The sequence below is a fragment of the Bactrocera oleae genome, chromosome 3 (assembly GCF_042242935.1).
Source record: "Bactrocera oleae isolate idBacOlea1 chromosome 3, idBacOlea1, whole genome shotgun sequence".
Taxonomy (NCBI): domain Eukaryota; kingdom Metazoa; phylum Arthropoda; class Insecta; order Diptera; family Tephritidae; genus Bactrocera; species Bactrocera oleae.
The window spans coordinates 57,713,421-57,731,544 of NC_091537.1; the positions used below are offsets into that span (position 1 = coordinate 57,713,421).

The window sequence follows — 18,124 nt, forward strand, 5'->3', positions numbered from 1 at the left end:
ATGAAGAAGCTCCAGACATATCAAAACACGGCACTCCGGACTATCACGGGATGCCTTTTAATGTCGCCAATTGAACACCCACATAGTAAGCCTTGTATGCTTCCGGTTAAAAAACATAACGAGCTCCTCTCCAAGCAGTTTCTGCTGGATGTTTTCGTAGAAACCACCTCTGCAGTCGTCTGCTTGAAGCGGAACCGCCTCCTAGGAACATCAAGAGGTCCTTCCTTGATTACATCGACGACATTGGAAAGTACGCGACCAGACCTCGGACGCAACGAACTTTAGACATACACTGACCGCCATTCACAGTGGAGCCATCAAGACCTTCACCGACTCCCTCTCAGTGAATGGCGTACTTGGAGTGAAACCACCATCCATCAAAGACGAAGAGCTCGAGGTGCCACGAGAATCTAGAGTGACTCTTGCGGAACTTCGTCCTGGATACTGTAGCAGGTTAAACTCCCACTTATCGAGAATCGACCCCGACATACCAAATATATGTCTTGCATGCAATGAGTCTCCGCATGACACTAACCTCTTTGCATGCCCAACAAACTCCACTCATCTATCACCCATTTTCCTATGGTGCGACCCCGTTGAAACAGCTCATTTCCTGGGCCTTCCGTTAGATGATTATGACCGTTACAACAACAACAACGTAAAACACATAGCTAAATCGACTCAGCTCGTCCCGCTGATCTTTTTATAAGGTCTCCGGCGTTTCCCTTTAGGTGTTATAACCATCGTGGCAAACTTAATACCTATATCATATAATTAAACCTTACAGTCTTTGTATATCTCCATTCAGCTGTTTAGTAAATAAGGCATTATAGTTAACCAATTGCGATCTTAATAATAAAATCGAAATAAAAAATCTTGCAAATTGCAACTGAACTTCAGTATCTTTGACCAAACATTTTATGAATGTATGTTGCAACTACCCCTGTTTTTCATAATTGCCTCCTTAGAATAATCATTGAGAGTGAAATCTGTTAAAAGTTTGAAGGGCTAGACTCGTCGTAGAGCGCATTAGTGTTATAAAACGCAATGCCTGACGCTACAATTTAGGAACAGTGTTAGGGTTGCGAGCGTAAATTGAAGACAAACTCAACTTTATTATGTTGTTCAAGGCAACAAATAATGTAATTAAAATTGTCAAGGTTTTTACAAATTAATTAGGAAATTTATATTTGCCTATTCAAAATCAACCAAAATACTTACACATTGTTGCTCAAATTCTTGCTGTTTTTCTTTTAATTCATGTTCATTAAAATTTTCGTCAATCTTCAATCTAGCTAAATTTTTATCCATATCTTGTTTTATAAGCCTGCAAACCATTTAAAATTTTATATATATCGATTAATTTTATAATATTGAATAACTTCTACCTATTTATATATGTTTGCAGTTCGATTTCTTGGCATATTCTTTTTTCTTCTAACAAACTCCACCGTTTCTTTCGTGCGAGACGTAACTGGCAAGTAATGTCATCTCCAAAATTCTGTTTCTGTTCCTTTGATAAATCAAATGCTAGAAAAATAATTTTTTATTAAAGCATAACCCAATGCAATATAATATGTTTTAAATGTTATATCTTGAATACTACTTTGAGTATTTTTCGTGTACTGTACTATAATAGATGTCCTTTTAAAGGTATGTAGATGTAATCATGACGTAATTATTGGATTTATGATATACAGGGGTGTTGTAGAATCTGATAGTAGTCGGAATCAGAATTGAAACCGATAAAAACAATATAGTAGGTGTCATGAATTCGGATATTATGGGTTTGACGTTCGAAACAGAAATTTGTATCGGTTTTAGGTGTCACGGAATCCAATTTTATCGGTTTTGTTATCAGAAACAAAGCAAAAGGATATTCGTTGACAGATTTGAAATGTAAGTTAAGAAAATAATTAATATAATTGTTACGATTTAATTTATCGTTATTTCAATAGAGGAAAACATAAGAATAAAACACAAAATTCCAACAAAAAAAAGCTAAAATAGCGGAACTCATTGCAAACTTTAGTAGGCTTTATTCAGTATTATAATATATTATTATCACACGATTCCAAATTTATTCATTTGTAAGTTTTTTCAAAATAGTAAACTTCGAATATTGGTTTTGCATTTGTCCGAAAAGACGTAAATCCAATCAGATTCTGTGACACCATTGAAAATCAGAATTGGTTTGCTATTCTGGCAACTACGCAAATCTGTCTTGAATTTCACAATACCCCTGGATAATTATTTAAATTATTATATTATTATTAAATTAAGTATTAAATTAAGTCAATCAAACGACTGAAAAACAAAATCATCATGTATTTTTTTATCATAACAGAAAAAAAACTTTGATGAAAGTAAGGTATATCCAAATTTTTATACCTTTTTCACTGAGTAGTAAATCATCTAGGGATAAAAGAATAGACAAAGGGAAGGAAGTACGGAACCAAACACTAAGGAGATACGCTCATACATTTTAGGAATTAGGAGTGAATAAAATATGTTCAGATACTTACAGTTGCTCACTAATTTGAATAAACACTTCATTTTTTTAGCTTATAACCTTTTTTTATACTCTCGCAACTTTTACGCTTAAATTGTAACATTTAAAACTAATCGTGTTAGTTATAGAATTATATCAAACTGATCCAAATTATGGGAAAGTTGAATACTTAATTACTTGGGAGCGATAACTTGATTAAAAATAGATACATTAATGAAACATTTTACACATGTTCTCTCATACTCTGAGGTTTGTAGGTATTACACATGGGCGAAATCTAACCATTGCCACGCCCACAAAATTCTGTTAATCGAAATTTAAAAGTTAGTAGCACTAGCCGCAAATTAAGAAATTTATTTCATTTATCGATATTTCTATCGGTGAAACCACAAAATGTCATAATTATTAAGTTCATGGAAACAGCCCCGATATTTTAAGAGGATTCATAAAACGTAATAAACGTAATTTAACACCCAAATGCGTCTTTATTCAGTCGATAATGTGCTGGAAATCTGTAAAGTAAGCATGTATACAAACATACAAGTAAATGCAAGCCAAATTTCACAAGCGACTCTCCTGTTGCATCAAGTGAATTACTGTGATCTTTTAATATCTTTTTTTTTTAATTTTTTCGTTGCTTTTTGTTCCAATAAAATAAAAGCTAAACAAGTAGGGAAGGGCTAAGTTCGGATGCAACCGAACATTTTATACACGTTTGAGATTTCTTTATATATTTTAATAATTAGAGCAATCGTTCTTGTGTTTTGTTGTATACGCTTATAATTTATTTTATATAGCATGAATTACAACTGTATTGGGGAGTATGAAAATAAATCGTTTTTTGACAATAAATAACATTTTTTATTTATTACATCGATATTATTATACATATTTAGCTTAAAAATAATAAATATTAACAACTTTAAAAATTATATTGTTATATTAATTTGTATATAATATTTACAATATTAAACATACATTTTTATAGAGATTCTTGTACATATATTCAAATTATATTTCTTTTCTATTAATCAATTTAATAATTTATTAATTTCAATCATATAATTATACAATAATGTCTTATATAATAACAAATTATACATATTATTTAAAATTTCGGTCTCAAAAGTAATTGCATCAACATGGGATGGATCCATGTTGGAAAATGCCCAATCAATTTGTGTACCGGCAGATGTAGTTGAATATTCTACACCAAGCAGGGAACTAAAGTTTTTTTCATATTGTAGTCCCTGTAGACATTAAACAAATGTTAAAATCTTCAACAATTAGCACGATTTGATTGCATAACTCAGAAGTAAGGACTTTCTGAAGTTCTACAATTAAATGGCTGACAGAGAAAGCTGTTTCTGTATAGAACCAAAATATTAATATTGAAGCATTTAAACAAAATCGCTTCTAAAATTTTGCGGCCTGAATACATTTTCTTTACAGCCTTTGATTTATTAGAGCTAGTAATACTATGCTTTGCATATATCATAATGCCCCGCGTTTTTCTGTTGCTTGTTTCCGTGCTTTTTCTCCTTAGCTCGTTAATTGGAGTAAATCCTGGTATATCAAAACTCTCGCAAGGATAACTCCAAGATTCTACAAAGCATAAAATATCTGAAGATAGCATCAAAAAGTCGCTTTTTTTATATTTGGCGAAGGTTTTTAGTGTCAATTCATAGGGCAGTCCTTGCGTTTCAGAAGTTTTGAAAAGTTTAACTCTTTCCTAAATGTTATAATTTTCACTTATACCAATTCCTTTAACTGAGTCTTTTGCAGTTGAAAGGATAGCTTCAGTTGGTATTCGACTGAGCTTATTACTCGAGACCAGATGCCATATGGTTTAATGCAATTGCAAAGGCCTGACCCTCCCGTTATCTCATTATTTCTGTTAATTTTAAGTATTTAAATAACTCCCACAAAGGGAAACCAACTAAAGTGCTGTATGCATCATTGGTATTAGGAAAGAATATCTACCTATCTCCAACAGGTGAGAGTTGCTAAAACCACCAAACACTATGATCGGTATACCACCAAAGGGGCTGTCTGGTTTGAAAATTTGTTATAATCTCGCATCAACAGAGCTAAACATACGAGCACCAACCATCGATATCTCATCAATTATGATTAATTTTAAATTGATAAGTCTGGAATACAATGAATTAACTGTGTCATTGCTAAGTGGCCTCAACTCTATATTCAACTGATTAACAGGCAAAGAGAATATTGAATCCAGGGCCATTCCACCTATTCCGAAGGCTGCTACCTGCGGGTAAAGGTGCGCAAAGAAGAACTTTTAAGGAACTTGGATTGGATCCAGGTGTAGAATTGTAACTATGGTTAAGAGCTTGATGCATTGCAGATATCAAACGACTACTTCCTCACCTGCACCGCCGCCATTGAATTCATAAAATTGGCGATGTTTTTTAGCTGGTTCATCAGATGTGTCAAGTTTTTTCCTTTATATTGATATAGGTATGCTTTTGTATCAATGATAAGAATGATATTCTATTTACTAACATGTATATGGGTGTAGGTAATAATATTCACCCGCTCAAGAAGAGAATAGAAGAAAATTAATAGGAAGATATACCTATTAATATATTTAAGAGACGAATTAAATATTTAATGTTGTATTGTAATTTTGTTGGTTAAGAAAAATAAAGCAAAATCTAGCCCGGCGAAGGCTGTTTACGCTAGTTAACAATATATCATCAAGCAACTCGTGTACATTGGTTCAATTATTTTATAGGAATATAAAATTTTCGCTTTATTTTAATTATCTTAAAGATGTGTTGCTTGTGCACGGATAATGTTTTGCTTCCAGTGTTATTTCTTCATCAGCCTCAACAATTTCTATTGTAAATTATTTCTGTTTTGCAATGGCGTGATTAACTTTAACTCGGTAGGTAAATATGTTTTAGGTACTTGAATTGAAGTGCGATTCAGGCAGGTTCTGTAAGTCACTTCCGAGTAAATTTCAAACAAATTCACCTTTAATCCGACACTTGGTGTTCGATCTTTCACTTTCACTATTTGGTTTCTACATTTTTATACTCTCGCACCTGTTGCTACAGAGTATAATAGTTTTGTTCAACGAACGGTTGTTTGTATCACCTAAAACTAATCGAGTTAGATAAAGGGTTATATATATATAAATGATCAGGATGAAGAGACGAGTTGAAATCCGGGCGACTGTCTGTCCGTCCGTGTAAGCTCTAACTTGAGTAAAAATTGAGATATCTTTATGAATTTAGGTAGACATGTTTCTTGGTACCGTGAGACGGTTAGTATTGCAGATGGGCGTAATCGGACCACTGCCACGCCCACAAAACGCCATTAATCAAAAACAAATAAATTGCCATAACTAAGCTCCGCAATAAGATACAAGACTGTTATTTGGTACACAAGATCACATTAGGGAGGGGCATCTGCAGTTTAATTTTTTTTTTTTAAAGTGGGCGTGGTCCCGCCTCTAATAGGTTTAATGTGCATATTTCCTAAACCGCTAATGCTATAATAACAAAATTCACTGGAAGCAAATGTTTTTAGCACTTCTATGGACGCTGTGAAAATAGTTGAAATCGGGTGGCAACTCCGCCCACTCCCCATATAACGGTACTGTTAAAAACTACTAAAAGCGCGATAAATCAAGCACTAAACACGCCAGAGACATTAAATTTTATCTCTGGGATGGTATGAGATGACTTTATAGGAACCGCGTTCAAAATTAGACAGTGGGCGTGGCACAGCCCACTTTTAGGTGAAAACCCATATCTTGAGATCTGCTTAATCAATTTCAACAAAATTCGGCACATAACGTTATTTTCATATTTCTATATTATAGTGCGAAAATGGGCGAAATCGGACTACAACCACGCCTATTTCCCATATAACACCATTTTCAATTCCATCTGATTTTTTCACTTTCCACTATGCATATCAAGCAACAATGATTATATCGGGGTAAAACTTTGCGTGAATAATACGTTTAAAGTATGCCACCTTGTGACCAAAAATTGTCTAAATCGAACCAAAACTGTTCATGCCCCTAAGTACTAAATATGTGGACCCCAGTGCCAATAGTTGACCTTCTACCGAAAATATCAGCCAACCCACAAATAAATCTCAAACGAGTATACCATTTGACTTTGCGAGAGCATAAAATGTTCGGTTACATCCGAACTTAGCCCTTCCTTACTTGTTACTCTTATTTTATTACATTCTCCTCAAAAACTTCTATCAGAATTATAGTGGTATTCTAATGTCTTTTGATTTAGAAAAAAAGAAAGAAATGCTGCACTAAGTCTGACTTCTTTAGTTCATGATAGGACACAAATACTATCGTCGTAGCTATGCACTGTCTCATAAGTAATAGCATTAACATGGGAAGGATCCACGTTAGAAACTGCCGAATCAATTTGTGTACCCGCAGATGTAATTGAATATTCTACACCAAGCAGTGAACTCATGTTTTTTCTTGAAGTCCCTGTAGACAATAGACACATGTTAAAATCTCTAACAATTTTGACATTTTGATTGCACAACTCAGTAGTAAGGACTTCATGAAGTTCTGCAAATTTGATGTGATGATGTTCGGGAAATCATAAAATTGAAACATGTTGTTAAAGCATTAGTTGTGTTCAATTCCATCAGTTCTCCAAATACTGGATATTATTCAAACAATTTTTTAGAGAAAATAAAATTACCTATAATAAAGATGCCTGCGGGCAACATACATATATCGAAGCTCTAGGCATTCTGGTTAGAGTATGAACTACAACTTTGCTATATGTGGCACCCTCACTTTGTGAATAGTTATTCCCTCGGGAAAACTTTAGTTTAGCATCCCACGATTTCAGGGTTAAGAGAGTTATGGTTGGATAGAGGAGATTCTCCAGATCACGAATATATATAATTATTGCCGCCGGAAATTTATAGTTTTCGAGATATTTGCATTTTTAGTTGAAAATTCCACAAATTTTCTTTTACAATTTCTCGATTTATGGTTAACGTTTCTTTTATATTATGCACTTATTACACACTGACACTTCACTACAATGTTTCTACATATTTATTTTATATTAAATATTTAAATATTTGCTTTAAATAAGCATTTTACTTTTACACAATTTTCGTAATATCAACAATATCAAATGGGTTCCATGTTGTCAGCTAACAAGTGTTGCCACATCTATTATATCTTGCTCAAACCACCAAACACTATGATCGGTATACCACCAAAGGGGCTGTCTGGTTTGAAAATTTGTTATAATCTAGCATCAACAGAGCTAAACATACGAGCACCAACCATCGATATCTCATCAATTATGATTACTTTTAAATTGATAAGTCTGGAATACAATGAATTAACTGTGTCATTGCTAAGTGGCCTCAATTCTATATTCAACTGATTAACAGGCAAAGAGAATATTGAATCCAGGGTCATTCCACCTATTCCGAAGGCTGCTACCTGCGGGTAAAGGTGCGCAAAGAAAAACTTTTAAGGAACTTGGATTGGATCCAGGTGTAGAATTGTAACTATGGTTAAGAGCTTGATGCATTGCAGATATCAAACGACTATTTCCTCACCTGCACCGCCGCCAATGAATTCATAAAATTGGCGATGTTTTTTAGCTGGTTCATCAGATGTGTCAAGTTTTTTCCTTTATATTGATATAGGTATGCTTTTGTATCAATGATAAGAATAATATTCTATTTACTAACATGTATATGGGTGTAGGTAATAATATTCACCCGCTCAAGAATAGAATAGAAGAAAATTAATAGGATGATATACCTATTAATATATTTAAGAGATGAATTAAATATTTAACAGGATGATATACCTATTAATATATTTAAGAGATGAATTAAATATTTAATGTTGTATTGTAATTTTGTTGGTTAAGAAAAATAAAGCAAAATCTAGCCCGGCGAAGGCTGTTTACGCTAGTTAACAATATATCATCAAGCAACTCGTGTACATTGGTTCAATTATTTTATAGGAATATAAAATTTTCGCTTTATTTTAATTATCTTAACGATGTGTTGCTTGTGCACGGATAATGTTTTGCTTCCAGCGTTATTTCTTCATCAGCCTCAACAATTTCTATTGTAAATTATTTCTGATTTGCAATGGCGTGATTAACTTCAACTCGGTAGGTAAATATGTTTTAGGTACTTGAATTGAAGTGCGATTCAGGCAGGTTCTGTAAGTCACTTCCGAGTAAATTTCAAACAAATTCACCTTTAATCCGACACTTGGTGTTCGATCTTTCACTTTCACTATTTGGTTTCTACATTTTTATACTCTCGCAACCTGTTGCTACAGAGTATAATAGTTTTGTTCACCTAACGGTTGTTTGTATCACCTAAAACTAATCGAGTTAGATATAGGGTTATATATATATAAATGATCAGGATGAAGAGACGAGTTGAAATCCGGGTGACTGTCTGTCCGTCCGTGCAAGCTCTAACTTGAGTAAAAATTGAGATATCTTTATGAAAGTTGGTAGACATGTTTCTTGGTACCGTGAGACGGTTGGTATTGCAGATGGGCGTAATCGGACCACTGCCACGCCCACAAAACGCCATTAATCAAATACAAATAAATTGCCATAACTAAGCTCCGCAATAAGATACAAGACTGTTATTTGGTACACAAGATCACATTAGGGAGGGGCATCTGCAGTTTAATTTTTTTTTTTTAAAGTGGGCGTGGTCCCGCCTCTAATAGGTTTAATGTGCATATTTCCTAAACCGCTAATGCTATAATAACAAAATTCACTGGAAGCAAATGTTTTTAGCACTTCTATGGACGGTGTGAAAATAGTTGAAATCGGGTGGTAACTCCGCCCACTCCCCATATAACGGTACTGTGAAAAACTACTAAAAGCGCGATAAATCAAGCACTAAACACGCCAGAGACAATGATCATTTTGTGAAATTATCAGATGCAATAAAACATACGTTTAAGCCATAAAACCTTTTTCTTTCATTAAAATGGAAAATTAAGTTCATAATATTTTGTAGAGGGTGATTGGGTTTTTATTTATTTTGATTGCTTTTATTCGTTTGGATATGGCAACACTTATTATCTGACAACATGGAACCCATTTGTTATTGTTCATATAACGAAAATTGTGTAAAAATTAAACGCTTATTTAAAGCAAATACTTAAATATTTAATATAAAATAAATATGTAGAAACATTGAAGTGAAAAGTTAGTGTATAATAAGTGCATAATATAAAAGAAAAGATAACCATAAATCGAGAAATAGTAAAATGAAATTTGTGGAATTTTCAACTTAAAATGCAAATATCTCGAAAACTATAAATTTCCGGCGGCAATAATTATATATATTCGTGATCTGGAGAATCTACTCTATCCAACCATAACTCTCTTAACCCTGAAATCGTGGGATGCTAAACTAAAGCCCACCCATTCCCTCCGCCGAAATAACTTGAAATTGCTTTTTTTCAATTAAAATGTGTTCATTTCATTTATATTAAAAATATTTTAGAACTTGTTCAATTCGTATCCAGGAATTTTTTAGAGGATGTGGCTTTTTTAAACATGATATCAAACCAACAGAAGGTTCCAAGAATTTAGTCCACGTAGTTGTTGGAAAAGAACAATGGAAATCAATTTGCATAAGTTGTCCAGTTGCCTTATTATCTAAGCCATCACACGTGTAATATACCAATCATATATTTGGTGGTGGTTTTCAATGACAATTCATCGGACAGTCCCTGTGTTTCAGAAGTTTTGAAAAGTACGTAACTCTTTCCATAGCATTCTCATTTTCACTTATATCTAATCCTTTAATTGAGTCTTTAACAGTTGAAAGGATAGCCTCAGTTCGGATTCGACTGAGCGTAAGGGTATTGAAATTATTCGTATCTTCGTTGGACACAAATGAATGTATTACATTATCGGGAGCTTCTTCGGATCTAACTACGAGAGTTTCAATTAGTGATATATCATCGTTTGTCATAGTACTACCATACGGTTTAATGCTATAGCAAAAGCCTGATCCTCCCTTTGACTCATTTATTTCTGTTAATTTAAAGTATGGTATTTGAATAATTCCCACAAAGGGGAACCAATTTGCTGTAGGTATCACTGGGATTGGAATAGAATATCTCCAACATATTTCAAGTGTAATCGGTATGCCAGTGAAGGCTGGCTCTTAATGCTGCTTTACCAGTAGGTGCGCAAAGAAGAACTTTTAAGGAACTTGGATTGGAACCAGGAGTAGAATTGTAACGATTGTTTAGAACTTAATATATTGTAGATTTCAAACGACTCTTTCCTACACCTGCTCCGTGCCAACCTACCTTCCTCTAAGTCTATTTCATTATAAAGACTTTCTAGAACATTTTCAAGTTCTCTTTACTGAAAAACATCATATTTTCTTTGATTTTCCTCAATTAGAATACGCTGTGTTATGCAAGTCTGCTCATTATGAGTTTCAATGAGATCTTGCTGTTCATTCCGCCATGGATAGTAAAGCATTACCATTTCCCGGAAATACTCAACTCTGGTCAAATCTGGTTTAAACCTTCTATACCGAATTATACAAGGTTTGGTATGAACAAAACTGCTACCGTCTTTAAGAGACATGACAACCCCGCTTGCTGGTAAATTATCGTCTTCCCTCTCTTTTTCTTTTTTATGATCACTGTCTTATACTGGATTGAAAATATTTATACTTAGATACAAAATCTTTGAACATAATGATCTAAAATACCGGCTACGAATATTTCAGCCGAACCTGAAGAAAGGTTCTGAAGTTCCGCTCTAGGTTTTATCATTTGAACGTTTCTCAGGTTGAGAGATATTTATAAATATTTCTGCATTACTTGCTTCAGAAATATGGAGACCAATACAGAAATATACTGCTTCTTGTGCAGATATTTGTGTGCCTGATATAAATTCTTAATTTGTAGCAGTTCTAATTTTTTGTAATCATAGAACAACTTTGGAATGGTACACGCTCTTCTGTCAAAACGGCGAATTTCAGAACATATTATTTTGCTATATGTTTCAGAGCATGTACGTTTCTGCCCAACGAATATTGTTCCAAATGACAACTCTTCTGAATTATTGTCTTGAATTATGTCAATTGGTCTTTGTCCTTTACCTGGCGCTATGACTAAACGGTTATAGTCCAAGTTTTCTACAGGAATATTGTCCAAAAGATTTTCTTGACCGCCTGAATTCAGCTCTGAAGATAAAAGACCCGTGGGGATATTATTACCTGAGAGATTATCATGATGAGTTTGTGCCGCATGAAAAGATGCAACAAACAGAATTTCTTCTTGGTTATTAAATTCTGAAATCCAGTTTTCATTAATATGTATATTGTGCTCACGATACAGAGGGGTATTCACTAAGAATTGCAAACCTTCCATAATCTTTGCGGGCGTATGGTATCGATCATATAATCATGATTGTATTCCAAACGCCTTCTTAAGTGAATTTGTATCACATGAGCCTCATCAAAGGACCTTGGTAGAGATGTCACAATGTTGTTAACAGAAATTGGTATATTAACAACAGCACCTTTGAGAGAACTCTGACCTTGATATCCTAACGGACGGATTGTCATAAAAGGCAATCAAGGCATTATGAGAGGTTCTTCAATTGGGGTTAAATCTTTCAAACAACCCGGTATTTCAGGAAAGTCTAGACCGTTAGCTAAACATATTTTCGGAACGTTCTTTTTAACAATTACATTTTTGCAAGTAGCACAAAAATTGTAGTTTCCATCTTCCGAAGGAAATTTTTGCATCAAATATAAGGCGGATGCAGCATTCGGGTGACCTTGCGCAATAGTTTCGAAATTTAATTTGCGAACTTGGTGTGAAAACCATAATCCGCCGCAGCAAATACATATTTCAGTAGGGCCCTTACTAATATTTGGAAATAAATGTTTTTGAAATCTGTTAAATTGCCACGATAATCATTTATAGGAGACCTACGACCTCGAGTATTTCTTATTTGCTCTTCAGAGCGAATTTGGGGATCTTGCCGCCTTGTTTAATGTTGAACAGTAGTTACAGCATGTCAACATATCGTACCTCGAGGACTTCGCGCCGAGATCTATGACCTCGAGTATTTCTTATCTGCTCTTCAGAGCGAATTTGCGGATCTTGCCGCCTTGTTCTATGTTGAACAGTATTTGCAACTTGCTCAACAGATCGAACCTCGGGGTCTTCACGCCGAGACCTATGACCTCGAGTATCTCTTATTTGCTCTTCAGAGCGAATTTGCGGATGTTGCCGCCTTGTTATATGTTGAACAGTATTTGCAATTTGCTCAACATATCGTACCTCGGAATTTTCTCGACGAGATCTATGACCTCGAGTATCTCTTATTTGCTCTTCAGAGCGAATTTGGGGATCTTTCCGCCTTGCTCTATGTTGAACAGCATTTGTAGCTTGCTCAACAGATCGAACCTCGGGGTCTTCACGCCGAGACCTATGACCTCGAGTATCTCTTATTTGCTCTTCAGAGCGAATTTGCGGATGTTGCCGCCTTGTTATATGTTGAACAGTATTTGCAATTTGCTCAACATATCGTACCTCGGAATTTTCTCGACGAGATCTATGACCTCGAGTATCTCTTATTTGCTCTTCAGAGCGAATTTGGGGATCTTTCCGCCTTGTTCTATGTTGAACAGCATTTGTAGCTTGCTCAACAGATCGAACCTCGGGGTCTTCACGCCGAGACCTATGACCTCGAGTATCTCGTATTTGCTCTTCAGAGCCAATTTGCGGATCTTTTCGCCTTGTTCTATGTTGAACAGTATTTAAATTTTGTTCAAAAGACTGTACCTCGAGATTTTCCCGCCTGGTTCTATGTTAATTTGTATTGATACTTTGTTCGGACAGACGTACATCGGAATCTAATCTATGATTAGCGTGACTTACAGTATTTTGTGACTGCTTACTATGTCTATATAAAGAAGAACGAAGACCTCTCATACGTCTTCTATTCTGAAGAAGCATGTAAACCGAAGGGGTCGCAGTTTATATATAACCACATAAAAAGTGTCTTTAGCCCTTTTGATACTACATTACTAATATTTATTTCATGCAAGTTTTTCTAGAAAGATTTTTTTGCTCTATACAAAGTCCAGCACTCTAAGAAACTTTATTAGCATTGTTGTCTGGTATATTTTATAATAAGTTCAACATGATGGCTGAGAAAATATACCTAACCACTGATTATCACCAAATATTAGAAGAAATATATGTATATAGAAATCTATATCTATCACTTTAGGTGATGCAAACAACTCTTTGGTGAACAAAACTATACTCTGTTGCAACATGTTGCGAAAGTATAAAAATGTTGCGAAAGAATTCAACATTCATTACTCGATTATTATTTGGTATCTTATTAACTTATGTTATTGATCATAGATTTATTTTGTGTCAATACACTTTTTTTCTCCGAAATGTTAACTTTTATAAAAAGAAGCTATTTAACTGAAACATGGTATATGTGATATAAACTGAACCAAAGGGGTTAGATTTAATATGTGAGGTATATGAGGTTGCTGTTGTACCAGAGGAGCGGAAATCAGTATATTAGGGTTATAAGGTTTAAACAAAGTCTAGACCAATTTCATTCATATGCAGCGATATACCACATTATTTTTAAGGAAAACTGTTAATTTAATTTCATTAAATTATTAAATTAACGAAAAAATTGTACCGTGGACCAATTTTACACATTTTCGACATTAAACTATCATATACTTATGTAATATTTTACATTTATATAAAGCCAAACTGAAGTTTTAATTTTTTACATAAAATATGTTGGAGCTAGAGTCAATATAACCCCGATAATGGGTACTAGGGCGGAACCGATAATTGTTTACTTCTTGACTTATATTAAAGGCCGTAAACTTAGTCTCAGTTTAATTGCTTGAAGTGAGTATACATAAGTATGAATGTGATATTAACTGTACCAAAGTGGCTAAATTTTATATTATAAGCTTATGTGGCAAACGTAAACCAGATAATCGGAATTCATTACATGAAGGTGTGAGGTTTAGACCAAGGTATATACTAATTTTATTCTAATTGATGGTGATAGAGAGAGATATTAATTTTGGCATTGCACAGCTATACTCAAGAACATATTTTGAAGCAATTTTATATAAAAACAAGTAAGGAAGGGCTAAGTTCGGATGTAACCGAACATTTTATACTCTCGCAAAGTCAAATGGTATACTCGTTTGAGATTTATTTGTGGATTGACTGATATTTTCGGTAGAAGGTCAACTATAGGCACTGGGGTCCACGTATTTAGTACTTAGGGGCTTAAACAGTTTTGGTTAGATTTAGACAATTTTTGGCCACAAGGTGGCATACTTTAATCGCATTATTCACGCAAAGTTTTACCCCGATATAATCATTGTTGCTTGATATGCATAGTGGAAAGTGAAAGAATCAGATGGAATTTAAAATGGTGTTATATGGGAAGTAGGCGTGGTTGTAGTCCAATTTCGCCCATTTTCGCACTATGACATAGAAACATGAAAATAACGTTATGCACCGAATTTGGTTGAAATCGGTTAAGCAGATCTCAAGATATGGGTTTTCACCTAAAAGTGGGCTGTGCCACGCCCACTGTCTAATTTTGAACGCGGTTCCTATAAAGTCATCTTATACCATCTCAGAGATAAAATTTAATGTCTCTGGCGTGTTTAGTGCTTGATTTATCGCGCTTTTAGTAGTTTTTAACAGTACCGTTATATGGGGAGTGGGCGGAGTTGCCACCCGATTTCAACTATTTTCACACCGTCAATAGAAGTGCTAAAAACATTTGCTTCCAGTGAATTTTGTTATTATGGCATTAGCGGTTTAGGAGATATGCACATTAAACCTATTAGAGGCGGGACCATGCCCACTTTTTAAAAAAAAATTTTAACTGCAGATGCCCCTCCCTAATGTGATCCTGTGTACCAAATAACAGTCTTGTATCTTATTGCGGAGCTTAGTTATGGCAAGTTATTTGTTTTTGATTAATGGCGTTGTGTGGGCGTGGCAGTGGTCCGATTACGCCCATCTGCAATACCAACCGTCTCACGGTACCATGAAACATGTCTACCAAGTTTCATAAAGATATCTCAATTTTTACTCAAGTTAGAGCTTGCACGGACGGACGGACAGACGGACGGACAGACGGACAGACGGACGGACGGACAGACAGTCACCCGGATTTCAACTCGTCTCTTCATCCTGATCATTTATATATATATAACCCTATATCTAACTCGATTAATTTTAGGTGATACAAACAACCGTTAGGTGAACAAAACTATTATACTCTGTAGCAACAGGTTGCGAGAGTATAAAAAAATATATTACCGACATATTCGGCATAAAACTGGTTAGAATAACGAAAAGCATTATAAGTAGTATATGGAATTTGAGGGTAGTATTAACCCGATTTTATCAATTTTTGCCAATACCACATACTACTAACATCACACAGACTAATAAAATCTGCCCACTGTTTCATTAAGGTACCTCACATACCATCACCAATCAAATGGAGTAAAGTCAGACGAATGTTCGAATATCCTGATATTAGTTGCATGGGGGGTAGGTGAAATTTTCACCCGATTTGATCCATTTTAGGCACAAGATACCTTGTTATGAGTAAAACACGCTCTCTCATTTTCATTGAGATAACTCACATATTGGCCGATATATGCAGTATAAAGTCACGCGGAAGTCCAAAAATCTTTATGACTTTTCCTCATATAGGCTGCTTTCGTAAACACAATATGCAAATCATTTTTAAAACACATGATCATGCCATGCAAAGCATTTATGCATTACAGCCTTGCTTTGCCAAAACATGTTATGCATTATGAATGTCTTGCGCATTGTCCTAATAATAATACAAATAAATAAAATAAATTTCGACATGTCTCGTGCATTATGTATTTTATTCTTTGCCCAAATTAATCCAGTGGTGTTCATGAATATTGCGCATGCATGTATGCTTTGCATATTACGTTTACGAAAGCAGCCATACCCAATGTGTTAAATTAAGCCGTTTTGGTAGAGTTTATATCGCATATACGAGTATATCATTAGAGTTAATTAATTTTAATACCAAGATACCAAATATGATTATCATCCATTAACAATTTCGTCGAATGACGAATGCTGAATTTTTTTACAACATATACCCTGTACAGGATATATTAAGTTAACGACGAAGTTTGTAACACCCAGAAGAAAACGTCGGAGACCCCGCATGATGAGCTGAGTCTGTATACACGCGAACTAGTCCCTCAGTTTTTAAGGTATCGATCCAAAGTTTTGCACACGTCCTTTTCTCCTCAAGAAGCTGCTCATTTGTCGGAACAGGCGATATCGGACCAAATGGCTGCCATACAAACTGAGCCGATATCGGACCACTACTGCATATACATAGCTGCTATACAAACTAAACGGTAAAATACATGTCTTTGACGAGATATCTTCAGGAAATGTGGCATAGATTATTATCCAAGGCAACAATAAAATCTCGGAAGAAATTGTCCAGATCGGATCACTATAGATGTAGACCTTTTTATACCCTTTTATTCTATAAGAAATGTACTGGTGAAGGGTATTAAAGCTTCGGTGAAGCCGACGTTAACGTTTTTCTTTGATTAATATAAAGTTTTGTCAAAACCAGAATGTATACCCCCGGGTTTGCTTCTTGAAAAAGCATGGTAAGCAGGTGTAAGCCCTATATTAGTTGTTACGTAAAAGATACGGACACATAACATAAACATTTCTTATATATTCAATGCCCAAAATCAAGCGTACACCTGTACCTACTAAGCACCAAGATTAATATCTCTAAACTGGCCACAAAAATATCAGCAGCACCCTTAAAACTCTGTATACCACGACTTTTATTCGAGTGTTACGAAAAAATCAACTTAGCGATCGTAAAAAACATTTAGTGCTTCACTAAATAAGACTAGGCGTTTAGAATTCGCTTAAGCCTTCTGAACAAACCGAAATATTTCCCTTTAAACGTGAAATAAGTAAGGCTTAGGAGAAAATTTCGCCGGATTATGCAATTTGTCATACAATCCTGGGAAATTCCTTCAATTAATTAATTTTATAAATATACCCTATAATTCATACACTGACCGACATATTTAGCATAGGGTTTGTTAGAACAACAATGTATAAGAAGTAAAGTCAACCGGATGTTACAAAATCTGATATTAGTCATATGGGGGTAGTGCAGTTTTCACCCGATTTTATTCATTTTAGGGAAACAGATTGACCGTTAGAAGAAAAACACGCCCACTAAATTTAATTAAGATAACTCACATATTGACCGATATTTGCTTATCTTAATACTTGTAGGAACTATTTCGGTACATGGGGGCTTAAACAGTTTTGGTTTGATTTGTATAATTTTTGGTTTTATGCTAGCACACTTCAAAGTCAGTATTCGTGAAAGGTTTATCCGGATACATTCATTGGTGCTTAATTTGTATACTGGAAAGTGAAAGAAACAAATGGGTTATAAATTTTGTTACATAAGAAGTCGTCATAAT

General features: G+C 34.7%; 1 protein-coding gene across 2 annotated transcripts in view; it reads right to left on the minus strand.

Annotated features, from left to right (window-relative positions):
* STUB1 (STIP1 homology and U-box containing protein 1) overlaps window positions 1-18,124 on the minus strand; it is a 51,905-nt gene that overhangs the window by 13,639 nt on the left and 20,142 nt on the right. The window contains exons 4-6 of one of the 2 annotated variants that reach the window (XM_070106666.1): window positions 17,895-18,065; window positions 1,389-1,530; window positions 1,222-1,327 (exon numbers count right to left, since the gene is read on the minus strand). In XM_070106666.1, coding sequence (XP_069962767.1) covers window positions 1,222-1,327; window positions 1,389-1,530; window positions 17,895-18,065 — 419 coding nt within the window. The remainder of the gene's footprint in view (window positions 1-1,221; window positions 1,328-1,388; window positions 1,531-17,894; window positions 18,066-18,124) is intronic. The other variant, XM_014242566.3, reaches the window with a different exon arrangement.